Here is a 15,021-nt window from a genome sequence, read left to right on the forward strand (position 1 = left end):
ATGACCTGACTGCTACACCACATGGTGGTAAACCACCCAGTGGTTATTATGTGGCTATGATTCTACATCACACACATTTTTTACTTCCACACAGCCTCCTGATATAAAATCCTTTGAGATATAAGTTCCCACTGCATTCTGGGAACTTGTATCTATATTCCATCTTATGAGGCTGTTGTGATTTTGGCAACTTGTATAATTACCTGGAAACTACTGTAGAATGCAGCTATGTGTGTGTGCTTGAAATGGAGAAATAAAGGTTTTCAATGATCTCTCTCATGTGAAAGATAGCGTGGCTGTCTCTCTGTGTGCGTGCCACACGCCTATTTTATGCATGTGTGGCCCCTGTCGTCAATACCACCCCGGCACAACATCAGCATGGGCTCTTTAAAAATTGATACCCCTGACAACACCTAATGGCCTGGGCTTGAGGGCAGAGACACGCAGGAAGAGAGGTTGAGATTAAAGATGGAAGCGGTGGAACGAGAGGAGCGAGATAGAAAGAGAGAGACAGGTGGAGAAAGAGAAGAAAAAAAAAACGGAAAAAAAAACAGAGCCTGTCGTACAAATGATGCCATCAAGTGTCATGGTGGCAGGCAGAGTGACACAGATGCACACAGTCATGTCTCTTTCCTCCTTGCTGTCAAACAGACAAGTGGACACAGTGCCGTTTGGCCCGCTGGGTTTGGGCCTGCTGCCATGCTAAAGGGAACAGCCAGAGCTGGCTTCCTTCCTCCAACATTCACGCTTTTTCTTTCATCCTTGTCTCCTTGAAACACCTTATTCCCATGGTGGTCATTTTAAACTTGTGTTACTATATAGTATATTCAGGGTGGGATTGATGGGAATCATCACTTCACATATTACCACCTGAAAAATATATGAGACACCAGAGGGTCTCATGAATTTGGAGTTTAAGATCATATTAGGCCTTGTGTGTTTTTATATCTACTGACTGCTTACTCTCTTTTTCCCACCTAATGCAGCGATACCAAATGCACTCCCCATTTAAATCCAATCACATAATTAATGATGCCTACAGCAGTGTAGCCTATATAAGAAAAAGACAGTGGCTGTGTGTGTGTATGTGTGCACATGCCTGTGCGAATGCTGCTTTAAAAAGAGGCTATGTGTGGCTGTAGGCCCCCTGGGAGGCAGTGTAGCCTAAGCCTGCACCAGCAGCAGCAGCAGCAGCGGCAGCAGCAGCAGCTCTGTAGCCAGGCTCTAATTTAGAACAGACAAAATAAGGAAAAAAATAAAGCACTGCTTTTGGCAAACCCTGCCTGGCTTATATTTAGAACGGGCAGAGGGCCTTTTCATGCCTTTGGTTTCCTTCTCTTCCCCTTAACCCACACATATGCCGGGAGTGTGTGAGCGTATTTTCGTGTGTGTGTGTGTAGAGGAGGACCAGATGTGTAGCAGACTGGTGAAGAAAGCTGCTGTTAATGCAATTGCTGCTGAACTGTGTCATTGTGCCTGAAGGAAAAGCAGATTAAACATCACTTCCCCATGGTGTGTGTGCGTATATGTGAATGTGTGTGTGTGTGTGTGTGTGTGTGTGTGTGTATATGTGTGTGACCTCGGAATCATCTCGTGTCAGTAGAGAGAAACACCAGGTTTCACACTACAACACAACCTCTCTGCTCATAATAACACACAGCCACAGTGACATCAGCTGGACTTTAATAGCAACACTGCCACTAAAACTCATTGCTTTCCCTCGTCGATCACAGAGCCTCGTGAGGTTTTCTCTTTTCATTAAAGTCTCTCCAGAAGGCAGGCAGGCAGGCCCGGCCATAAAGTGTTAGCCTTGTAAAGGCAGTGAAGTCAGAGAGCGTGGTGGTTAGCTAAGCAAGGAGGCTGCAGTCATTGTTCGGTCAGATGCTAGCAGCGGGAGGGCGGCATTCATTCTCTATGACTCATGGCCTCTTGGAGCTCACACAACTCACTGTTTTTGAAGAAAAAAAGATACGTTTCTAAGGGACAGAAACACTGAAAGGGAGAAGCAAATGTAGGAATAAGTGCACAGTTAAACTGGAGTCCATGGAAGGTGTTCGTGCACAGAAGAGAAATGAGTGTGCCTGCAGTTGTGCCTGCAAACAGACACACTCAGGGTGTTTTTTGACTTCTCAACAAGAAGTGAGGACTGGCACAATGTCCTCTCACTGGAGGATTTTGATCTCTTTATCCTTTGACATTTTATTAAACGTAACCAGATTATGCTAAGTAGGCAATTATGTAACACAATTCATACATTAATTAGCAATTTCTTTCCACACCAGTATGCTTGTCTTCATATAAAATATGGGTTATACTAAAACAAACACATATCTTAAGGCATTACAGGAACAGTGGTACCCAGTTCTCCCTCCAGGTCTGGTGTTTTGCAGATTTTTGTTCCTCCCAGGTGGTTAATGAGCTGACACGAGGAGTGGCAAATTAGCAATCAGGGAGGAACAAAAACCTGCAGGACACTGGCCCTCCTGGATCTGAGAGAAGTAGTTGGGCATGAAGGAGATTCAAAAACACTGACTTTTTCCTCATTGAGATGAAAATATTTGTAGGAGCAGGGCCATTTCTGGACATTTGGCGCCAGACATCCATTGCGGCCCCTGAGGGGACTGATCTTTTCACAGCCAATAATTTCATGATATTTTAGTTTAACTCAACCTCATTCAGCTTCTGATTTGTGTCAAATCATCATTAACAGACAGTATGTATGTTAGTGCCTTTACATGCATAGTTTAGTGTTGCTGTTTTGACCTGTTATTTATATCCTATTCTTTCCTATACTATTTTATGTAGCCTAATATTTTGTTGATAGCTGGGTATCAGCTTAGATCTGTTGTGGCAGTAAGGTCTGGACAGGCTTTATACAAGCTGTCTTAAACCTTAGCATTTAAAAAATACTGACATTTTAACCATCTGCAGCCCTGTAGAGGTGCAAAATGTCACTGAAATAGAGGCGAAATGACCATTTTTGAAACATAAAGTAGCCATCGCTCACTGTAGCTTCCTGTCAAATCATTAACTAGAACTACTAACTGCTGTTTCTATGTGTTGTGGCTCAGCATTTTCATTCACTCACAGTTTTAGAAGTATTAATAATACCGCAACAGCTCTGTGTAGCAAGATTCTGAAAATTCTACTGTAGTCCAATAATCTGCTTCACAAGGGACAACATTCACTTTCAAATGGCCAAGAGGACAGACAGATGACCATGTGACAACATGATGCCCCAAATACATTGTACTACACAAACAAAACCTACATGACAGGCTAGTTTTTACTAACCTGTCTAGATGAAAGGCAGCAATCTCAGCGTTGTGTCTCTCAAAGTCAGAGAAATAGAAGAAGTCTGGGGGGGTCTCCTGCTCCCGAGTCTGCCTGCAGAGACACAAGGGAAAAGACACAGAGGTAAGGTATAAGTGTCATGCAAAGCCAAGGTTTTCACAATCAACAACATGCAACATATTTTAAACAGCATCGTGAGAAAAGAGTTCACTTCATACAGGAATTCAATATTACAGTACTTGCAGCACATCGGTATTGGTGAATGTGTTATTCTGACATCTGCAGAACTTCACATTTCCAAAGATGTGTTACTTCACAGCAGGCTAGTCTGTGATAAAACACGCCGGCTTTACAGCCGTGTACCTAATACTGCGAACAGCATTTGTGAGCAATAACCAAGACACAATAAAAGTGTCCTCGCCTCACAAAAAAAGCCTTCGCGGAAGTGAATGTGGGTGTTTTGTGGGGCAACAAGGAGCGGCGACAATTCAAGGTCAAAGTCTTCCTCTTAAAGCGCCCACTCCTGTTCTCGATCTGTACCTATTTCTGTCCGGCTCTGATCCTTCCCCCAAAAATTGCTTTCCACACACATTTTGCCTTAAAGCTCTTACTGGAGGGAAAAGAGGCTCTTAAGGCTTAAATCCCAGAGCTGATGGAACATGGGCCAGGACGGGGCAGGACAGACCAGGCCGGAGTAAAAAACCAAAGTCAAAGGAGGTGTGGGTGAAAATACTCCTTGAGATTTTAGTTATTTTTCCTTTTATGAACACTGCCGTCTCTTTGCTTTTTATTTATTGACAACAGTAAATACTTTCCAGGAAGGCAGTTGAGTGTAATGATTTGGACTGCAGCCTCTGCCATTTCTGCTTCAGCTAGTTGAGGGAGGATGAGAAGAATGGAAACTATCTTGGCAACTTCTCTCTCTCTCCTCTCTCTATTCCCTCTGGATGCCTCTCTCTGTTTATTTCGCTCAAATCCTCTACAGTGTCTCACCTCCTCTGCTTCTCGCCTTCGCTCGCGCAGAACTCCTCTCTCCACTTTTCTGTGCATCCACAGCTTAATACTTCATATCTGTCTGCCTCTCTCTCTTTCTTTCTCCTTTCCTTCCATTCGTCGCTCCCTTCCTCAGCTGGCTGGCTGATTGTAACTCCACAGCTGCGTGGCTGACATATGCACCAGTCATTAACTAGCCCAACATGGAGCCCAGAAACACACTCGTCCACTAAAAATCCCCCAATTTCCTCTGCTTTTTTATTGCTCTTGTTCTGTCTTTCTCTAATCTTTCTCCATCCTCTATCTCCCTGCAAGCGTTTGACAGACAGCCACATGCAGATGGCTGTTCATCCCTCACTCCTGCGCGGCTCTGTAAGTAAAGGCCGAGCGCTGTCTGTTGATTGTATCGCTCTCCTTTTCACAGATAGCCTTGCTTCAGGGACACAGCTCTCACTCTACATCAAGGAAAAATGATGCAGACTTTGAATGCGGAGAGCAGTCTGGTCTATTTACACCAGTGCTGCTCAGCCCCGCACACGCTATAGGATAGTATCATTCAGTCCAGCATATAGAGTGACACAGTGACAACTGTTTTATAGATGGGGACAGGTGTCACTGTTTTATTTCCCACCAAATGTCTGTAAAATTAGTCTTGGGAGGATAAATCAGTGATGTCTTTTGGGGACGATAATGTATAAAAGTTTAGGTTAAACTTGATTTTTTTATGTAAAGTGAGCGTGAGAGGATTAAATCCAATGGAATTCTTTGGTAGAATTACCAAATAGCGTGCTTACGAAGTTCTCCATTCTCTATTGAGAAATGTTGACCTATTCTATGTTTGTCTTGTTTACAATTGTTTATCAACAGCAACTGTAATCAACATTTTGGTAAATTCACTTTCTTGCCAAGCTTTAGACAAGAAGATCAACATTACACTCATGTTGGTATACTAAATATGAAGCAATAGCCAGAAGCCAGTTAGCTTAGCGTAGCATAGAGATTGTCAATTCAATTTAGCTGATTGCTAAAGCCTGGCTGAGTTTTAAAATCCTAACCGATTTTGAAATGGGGTTGCATCACGCACATAAGGAGAAACTTCACAGATTGCACACTCTGCAAGATTTCAAAATAACAGCGCATCACACACTACAGGATATTAACAAATTGGAAATGTAAACAAAATAGAGACTGACAGGGTGCAACTTGCTTTAGTAGTGCTTTGCAGTGAGAAAAAAAAAAAAATTAATAAAGCAGAAGGCTAAACAAGTCTGGATGAAAAAAAAGTCTGTTCTTCAAGGGAACTGGAGGCGTAATGTCAACAGTAGTACGCTAGCTAACGTTAGCCTCAAGAGCTAGAACGTTTACTGTTGCTTGGCATTACTGTCAGCTCTATCATTGGCTATTGTGGTCCTGCTCGGAGAGTAGTTACATAATCATCCAGATTTTAAATCCTAAATATCAAACATGTTTGAAATTAACGGGGCGGCCCCCATGAGTCTGCAAGAGGAGGTTTAAGATTGGATCTGTTAACCCCTCACATTACAAGATAATCTGGGCTGAACATCGGTACCAACCAAGCTCACAGACCAGATTTCTCCTCTGATTGTCGGGAGGGGTGAATCGGGGATAAATTGGCCCAAAACTCCTGTAATCTGAGCCTGGCTTAAATTGGTAGAGCTTTAGCTGGTTGTCAGGCAACTCAAGGGGACAACAAAACTTCAGGAAGTCATCCGAGATATGAGGTGTTAATTTATGAGCTAGCCAGGTTACCTCTTTCCAGTCTTTATGCTAAGCTAAGCTATCCGGCTGCTGATTGTAGCTTCATATTTAGATATGAGAATCAATCTTCTCATCTAACTCTTGGCAAGAAAGCAAATAAACGTATTTCCCAAAATTAGCACATTGCATCTGATTCTATGATTTCAAAACCCACAGGATGATATAACAGATAAACTGCCATCAAGCTAAAATGTTATAATAAATAGTAAAATAAACTGTTACAATCTAAAAAGCTGACATTTTGGAGATACAACATTTTCACATAATAAGGACAATATGATACAGCATCAAAAATATTGTTAGTGCATTTTTAATATGAAAACCTTCCCTTGGCATCTGAGCAGGAAAGTTTTGCATGACAGGATCATGTGCAGTCAAATCGTCTAGATACTACAGACAACTTGTCTGATAGTGGAGTTCTAACTTGCCAGTGTTTCAAGAGTGTGCTGTCTGTGCAGGAGCGTAGTCATGGAGATCTCTTGGAGGATAAGCATGAGCAAACATACTGGTGAAATGATTCATGGTCATTCAGCCTTAAAGAAATCCACAAGCATACTTCACATATTCCCGCTACATTGCCATCTCCATAGGGGAAGATACCACAATATGCTGCTTTATTCATGCTTCTATTCTTGAACCACGATGACGTGCGTTAGGTGCATGTGTTTTGTGTCAGTGCTTTTCCACAAGAATATGAATGATAATATGAGTGAGCAGGATGTGAATACAAGCTTGAGACAAATCTCTCTGCCTGCACCCCGGCTTGAGATGTGCACTGATGTGAATGAGAGCCAGGAAGCAGGAAGGCTGGATAATTACCGTGATCCACATCAAATTCAAATGTCAATAAAGTTATTTAGAGCATGGCATAACACTCCCCCACTGACCCGGAGAGAGGACGACTGAAAAAAAGGGAAGAATAAAAGAGAGAAGAAAAAGTAAAACGTGACAAAGGCGCTGGAGTCAAACGGAGAGAATAACCAGGGACAAACTACAGCACAGTAGATCTCTGCGAGTGTTCTTTGAACTAACAAATATGCAGTTACGTAACATTATGTTTGAATCCTCTAACAGCAGCACCTGTGTTCAGGCACCTGTGTTCTGAGCGTGCTCTGATCAAGCAAACCATTAGGGGCATGTTGTTACGAGGAGGCTGTGCCGTCAACTTAAGGCAGAGGAAACATACATAAATGCGACCACATGATAAAGTCTTGGTGGGGGCTCTATAAATGTTTGAGTACACAGTGCGCAGTGAGCTCAGAGAAAACAGAGCAGAGGGCAGACATGTCTGTTGCTCAAGAGCTACTCGTCCCTTTCACTTTGGACTGCCTGCTTGAGCTTAACCTTTAAAATATTTACAAATCCATAGCGGATTTATGCTGAATGATAAGTAGATATCTAGCACTAAGCTGCCAGGAAAAGCATACATTTCCTTTCAACCACAGTGAGGAATAGTTGAACTGCCAAATGCTGTTCTGTAAAGACATATAGAAATGTATATTCTTTATGTAGGATTATGTCAACACCGACATTAGATCCTTTATCATCGGCAGCAGGTGAGACGTACTGAGCGGAGCATGCCCAGTGTGACCCCGGCACGGCTGTAAACACATAGTTTACACTGGGTGGCCAGACAGTTTCTTGGCTGCGCTTCCAGCTCCGATGGGGCCCCAGCAGCCAGTGGGGCAGCGGAGGTCTAGCAAGCAAACACACAGCAGCGAGAGAGTATAAAGGTGAACGAGAGCACCGCATCTGGAAAATCTACCTGTGCCTAGTTTACCTCAGAGACACCGGGAGCAGAGAGAGAGAGACAGAGAGAGAGAGAGAGAGAGAGAGGAAGAAGGAAGGAAAATAAAGAAGAGGCATTTCCTTTTGCGCTGTTATCAACATTAAGAAAAAGGCAAAATAAAAACACACTGCGTTTGTTTGTCCAAGTAAAATTCTGGTTCGGTCACATTCCTGCCGTCAGTGTTCAGTTGGGGGTGAAATGTGCACTCCCACACAGCACTCCTTCTCTGACTGTACAGAGAAAGGCGAACATCTTTTCTCTTTGGTGTAAAACATTGCAGGCCGAGCAGGATGGTAAATCTGTAGCTTGAGTCTGTGCAAGAACTTTCACAAATTTTAACAAATGTCCACCTCCTCTGCCTCACCCACAACATTTTTGGGTGTTCACACCTCAAATCAATGTTTTCCTTTCTGTAAGACACTAACATTTCACTCCGGCAGCTACAAGTCATTCATTATGAAGGATCCAAAAGCTGTGACAGCTCAAGATTGTGCACAAAGCGTTTCACTGTGAATTCTTTCATGTTTCTTGTGGTTCAACCTGCTCACTTTGGAATAATCCTCGCTCGTGGTACAGTTTTCTGTTTCATCTAATCTTATCCAAGGTTAGGTATAATTTTAGTTAGTGTCACCACATCACACAGAATAATGTAGCATGGAGAGGCTGTTTTATCTAGTTTCAAAGTCAAACTGCCAATCGATCAGCATATGAGCTTATAGCTACAGTATGGTGGCAGGCCACAGTGCAGAGGGGAAGCAGAGCGCAGCAGTAAAAAGATATGCTGTAAAATATAAAAGGACAAGGGCATCTTCCAGCCCCAGCGGGTTCCCACCAAAGGGCTGACTCCACACACTTGTCACACATCATCCGTCAAACACACGGGCATGGCACAGTGCACGTACGCTCACACAAATCTTACACACTTGTACACACAAACATAGAGCCATACTGCGCTGTACACACACACACACACGCACACAGAAGAGGGGACCGTTTATTTCAAAACCTCAAGAGGGGGGTGTTGAGCTGCGAGGATCTAGGTGAGCTTTAAATGCATGAGAGGGTAAGATAGCAAATCCTGTCTATGGGTCAAAAAAAAAAAAAAAAAAAAAAAAAAAACACCACCATAGGGAGAGTGGAGATGAGAGGAGGCGGTACATTGTTTTATCTCAAGCATAACGCCTGTGAAGGCTGACCTTTTGAGCAATGACATTTGATAAAGTGAGAAAAAAAAAGCCGCTTGCCGGCATATGAGACAAGCGTACCTGTGCCTTTGCATCTGACGATACATGTTACTGTTTACTGGTGTTGCTGCTGTATCCTTCCACTGTAATTTAATATCCGCGGCGAGGATTGGGCACACAAACGGCAAGGTGTGACAGGCTATTATGCATGAGTAAGTGCTCAGTTAGTGGTGGAGGTGACATTTTGTGTATGTGAGTGAAAGGATGTACAGAAAAAGACAGAGTGACAGAGAGGGAGAAAAAAGAAGAGAAACAAAACAAAGAAGGGGACAAGAAATGAAAGAAGGAAACAAGGAAGGAAGGAAGGAAAGAAAGAAGGAAATAAGGAAGGATGGAAAGAAGGAAGGGAAGTAGGAAGGAAGGAAAGAAAGGAGGAAGGAAAGAAGAACAGAAGAAAGGAAGGAAAGAAGAAAAGAAGTAAGGAAGGAAGGAAACAAGAAAATAAAGAAAGAAACCAGGAAGGAAGGATGGAAGGAAGGAAGCAAAAATAAAGAAGCAAGGAAATATGAAAAGAAAGAAGGAAACAAGGAAGGGAGGAAGAAAGGACATAAAGAAGGAGCAAAAGAGAAACAGATAGGGAGAGAGAGAAAAGTAGTATTCTTACATATGATGTTGTTTTTTCCTGTAAGGAAGGAGGGAGAGGGGGAAGTAAGGAAGGAAAGAAAGAAGGATGTAGTAGCCTTTCTTATCATATCAACAAGTTGTTTCTTTAAAGAAGGAGAGGAGGAAGAAGGGAAAATGGAAAGACGGAAAGAAAAAAAATGAAGAAAGGTGTCAGAGCCTCATATCATACCAGAATTTTCTTTAAAGGTGGATATTATATGACGGAAGCTCCTCTCTGACCACAGCATTAAACCTGCCATAGAGTTTAGTTATTTTATTTACTCATTTAAAAGCTTATTACAGTTGTTTCAGAGGCCTTTCCACACTGACAATTAAAATAATCTGAAGGAAACAAAACTGAAATATATATTAAATATATGTTCTGACATAAAAATGGTCAAATATGATCACAGTCTTCGAAATGCCATAAAGTCAACCCGGAGTCACGGAGTACAAATTTCACTGAAGGATTTTTAACTAGCACACCACAAACACCCAAGGGCTCTTTAAATAACCTTCACACCATTATCCAGGTGTGTGTGTGTGTGTGTGTCTTGTCTTTGTGTGTGGCTTGGGTTATGTGTGTGTCGCAGTTTCGAAGTGTGATGGCTGTCATAGTTCCCCAGGCACTGCAGTGCTCTTCCTCCTCCTCCTCCTCCTCCTCCTCCTTTACTCCCTTACCCCTTCAGATCCCAGGCCTGACATACAGAGAGACAGCTGTTTCCTTCCAGCAAAGCTCTCCCTCTCTCGCTCTCTCTGACACATTGACACACACATATGTATATAGGTAGGTACACACACACACACACACACACACACACACAAGTTGAAAAAACAGATTAGGATAGAAGGAACAGGAGAGAGCCACAAATAGGCATATATAGGCTAAAAGAGAGACACACACTCTCACACACACTGGCAAAGGATGAAAGTATGGAGGCAGCTGGAGTAACACACACTCTCTGCAAAAACCACCGTTACAGCCTGACTCCTATATAGAAAATTAGCTATTCTCTACAGCAAACAGCCATGTATTCATGTTCCTGTAAATGCAATTCATAGACATACCCATGATTCACATACATCACAATGAGCATGAATAAAGATAATGTCAATAAAATGAATTATGCAATAGAGATGATTTTAAAACATCCTGTTTTAAGTTTAGCCTCTGCCTCCTCGGGGCCAACACTATGTAAATGCAGCCATGCTGAATAAATAGCCAACGCCTTCACAAGACAACAGACTCTTCTTTTTTTCTATCTGGAGCCACTTCAAAGAGGCCTGCGCTTCAGCAAAGAATAGTCCTAAATGAAAATCACTGAGCAAAACACAGCTATTAGAGGTTTAGTGCGTGGCAAGACACCATGAAGAGTGTTAGCTGTGAGAGGAGGAGGAGGAGGAGGAGGAGGAGGGAGACGCTGGAAGAAGGATGTTCAGCTAGATTGTTATTGAGAGGCTTTTTAGATGACGGCAGGAGACAAGGGACAAAGGGGTGAAATGTGTGTGCCATTAGTTTAAGTCAACATGGATTTGCATTGTCATTCTGAGCATTAATCCCTTAAAGAGAGACATGCATACATGCATATAAACACACACAGACAGAGGCATTGATGAAATTGTTAAATTCCCAACAAGTGTTTTTAATTAGCCTTAATAATATAGTATATAAACAAAAGTCGTTTTCTGTATGTTTTCATTCATATTTAAAGGGGACATATTATGCACATTTCCAGGTCTATATTTTTATTCTGCTGCTCTACTAGAATATCTTTGCATGACTCACAGTTCCAAAAACTCCTTATTTATCTTATACTGACCCTTTTGCAGCCCTTCAGTTCAGCCTCTGTGCAGAACAGATTGTTTTAGCTCCTATCTCTTTAAGGCCCTCCTCTCGATGAGCCCACTCTGTTCTGATTGGCCAGCTCTTGGAAGCTATATCAATAAACAATGAAACAAACTAAAGTAGTGCGATTTTACTACTTTTTCTTGTTCTTTACTCAAGATGTCAATTTCATATCTGTACATGTTTGAGCCAAAATCTGATCTGAAATATGAGAGAGGACAATACAAATAACACATGGAACAACCTTAGCAACAACTTTAAGAACCGAGGCTGCGGAACGGATGGCCATTTATGGACATGTGCGATGAGCCAACGTCAGCTTGTCAGCAGGTAGAAAAAAACGTTGCATAGGAAGCGTTCAGACCAGGTTGAAGCCCTGGCTTTTGATTCTCAGGGAGCATTTCTACATATGTTTACCTCAAGTTTTGGAACTTTGACTATGTTTAACATAGATATCTGACATCATAATAGTATATAAATAACAGAAAATCACAAAAAAGCATAATATTCCCCCTTTAACTCTGCCTGCTACACACACTCACCTCTCTCTCTGTTTAGACTATTTGGTTCCTTCCAGCTAGAAAGCATTATGTAGTAGCAGTAAAGCTAGTACAGCTGCTGCACATTGCAGTTGTGTTAACCGCAGTGTGAGCTATGAATAACCAATCTTAGCTCATGCCATAAAACAGAATGACCTCTATGAATATGTAAATTACTTAGAGCTTCAGAATTTTACTATTTAAAGTGACTTTAGCATCACCACAAGTCATTTAGTGTTAGCTTGTTTTCCTTTGCTATTATTAGTAGCTAAATTATTGTTTTGGTAAAAACAAGTTTGCAGCACTGAAAATATGATTCCTATAAAACAGAGGAGGATGGACATAAGAGATTTTTTTTACCAAGTGTCAAGAACTAAATAGTGCAAGTAAAAACCTTTTAACCAGCTAATGTTATCCCTGAATTTAAAGCCTTTTCGCTAACATTTTCTTGTTCAATATTGCTATGAAATTCAATATAGTTTTATTAAGTGTCATTCAATTATAGCTTTAGATAGGGGGCGGTTTGATCATCAATATAGAAGGCAAAGCAGATAATTACTGGTAACAACTTGGTTTGGTATGAACAAAAAAATTGACTGCATGACACCCCTTCACACAGACACACACAAATACACTAAACACACCTATCTTCCACACATACACACGATAAAATCTTAGGCTTCTCCCACTCCTGCTGCCTGAGCTGTTGTCATGTCATCCTGTAAATATCCCGAGCAGATAAACAGGCCATAAAGATGAAGCCATCATCTCAACATAATCTGAGACAGATATACCGCTGCCTCTGACAGCCAGCTCGACCTCCTTATCTGTACAGAATGCTTCCTCCTCCCAACAGTACACGTCCTAATACAGCACCTCCTCTCATCTCAACACCTCTATCCTCCTTACTGTCTCTGTAAGTCTTTCTTTATTAGAAAAAAACATCAAGCCTACTACCTATGTCTGTCAGCTTCTCTCTCTCTCTCTCTCTCTCTTTCTCCATCTGGATCGCCCTCAAAGAAAAAATATCCCAAGCCTCATGCTTTTACTTTCTCTGTTTCAGTTCACATAAGAAATATATTTTTCGTGGTTTGACTGGGCGAATGTGCAGGCGGCATGAGAGAAGACAACCAGCAAGTTGTCCTTCCAGTGCTGGAATATTCCTAGGAAATATCCAATCATTTCTTATTTCGTTTCAAATGCATCAAAGCCAGCAGGAAATCAGGAAGGGCTCCAAGTTAATTAAATTGCCTTTGATTAAAAATTGAGCTTGGGAATGCAATTAAGCATTGCAAAAAGCCATCCCCTTGCACCTTGAAGGTGAAGTGGAAGGGATGGAGAGATTAAGACAGGGATGGATGGATGCTTCAAAGTCAAGTGTAGAGAGGGAAAAATGGCTTGAAAGGTTTGAAAGGACAGAAATAAATACATTGATGTCATCCATACTAATAGCTAGATACATACTATAGATAGATAGATAGAGTAAAAGAAATCCCATTTTCCATGCACCAAACCAATCAATGAAACATGAAGGCATCACAAACGTGCAGAAGATTTAAACTGAATCTCTTCACAGAAATGTAAACATGCATGCATTGAATTCCTATAGAAGCCATATAAGGGGACAACCAAACTGTTTTCTAATCTCCATTTCTAAAGCAGAGGTGGATTACACGTGTGTGTCTTGGTGAGTGGGAAGGGGAGATGATGAATTTCCCCGTACGGCATAAAAGATGATCCTTAATCTTCACCATTCATTCAGCTTTCCAACGAATCACATCAATGAAGCGGTGCCACCGTCAGTCGGCTCACACAGTGCTGCTCAAGTGTCTCGCACGCAGGGCTGCATATTGGCCAAATAATCACATTACGCTGCACAACTGTTTGGACTACGAATGTAAAGAGAATTGAACTGTGCCTTTGAAGTATGTATTGTGATACATGGGTACAACCTCTATAGAATCTCCTGTTCAGGGCTAAAAGATGTGTTATGGGGAGGAAATTAGATCACACTTCTGATTTGCAATTTCAACCCCCAATTGCTTTGAAGGAAACAGTTACTGCCCCAGCATACTTTTTAAAATTTGTAATTTATAGAGGTTAAAAAATGCTATATCAGTATTTTGATTGTTTGAAAGAAACTGCTGTTACGCCTAGCATCTGTGGGAAAGTACATTTAAAGACTGAGAGCATTGCAAGTGGCTTTGTGAGGCTGAATTTAGCGTGGGCTAAATGTTAGCATTTTCACATTGCTTACATGCTGATGTTTAGTGGGTATAATGTTTACCATGGTTGTCATCTTACTTTAGCAGGTTAGCTTGCTAACCATCCAACTGTTGTTGAGATATTTCAGTCGTGACCACAGTGGTGGACCACTAGTGTGGCTAAAAATGGCCTCGTATTTATCTAAAGTACGTAATAAAAGGAAATTGTAGATTAGACTATAGTTGAACTGAAATGGAACAAAGTTAACGTCAAAGTTTGATTACTTCTTTCTGCAATTTGTAGCAACAACCACCGACCAAAATCTCCTAAACGTTCCTAAATGAAATTATGCTATGGTTGCAGCTGTAATAGCAACAATTACAGATGACTGATCATTACCGCAGTTGAGAAGGAAGTAAGTAAGGCGTTTCTATAATCCAAACCTTTGCTTAAACAAGCTTTTCTCTGAGGCAGAAACAATTTAATTGGCTCAGTTAAACCTCAATTGGGGAGAGAAAGCAGCTACTGTATTATTATAAAGCCCCACTCTCTTGATGAATGCTAACCATTTTGATCAGGGCTATTTATTTGCTATTCAGGCTTGCCAGCTAGCAATCGGTGGTTTTGGCTCTGCCCATTTAGGTTTAACTCAAGCACTGAGATTGTATCTGTCTCCCTCTGCCTCTGAGAACTGTTAGATTAATTTAAAGTCCTAACCTGCTGCTATAA

At 41.6% G+C, this 15,021-nt stretch overlaps 1 protein-coding gene across 1 annotated transcript in view; it reads right to left on the minus strand.

The window, feature by feature from the left end:
* The window catches only part of fam20cb (FAM20C golgi associated secretory pathway kinase b), a 51,163-nt gene that overhangs the window by 4,899 nt on the left and 31,243 nt on the right, over positions 1-15,021 (minus strand). Inside the window, exon 4 of the mRNA XM_044338050.1 lies at positions 3,295-3,387. Coding sequence (XP_044193985.1) covers positions 3,295-3,387 — 93 coding nt within the window. The remainder of the gene's footprint in view (positions 1-3,294; positions 3,388-15,021) is intronic.

Source organism: Thunnus albacares, chromosome 20, assembly GCF_914725855.1.
Source record: "Thunnus albacares chromosome 20, fThuAlb1.1, whole genome shotgun sequence".
NCBI classification, from domain to species: Eukaryota; Metazoa; Chordata; class Actinopteri; order Scombriformes; family Scombridae; genus Thunnus; species Thunnus albacares.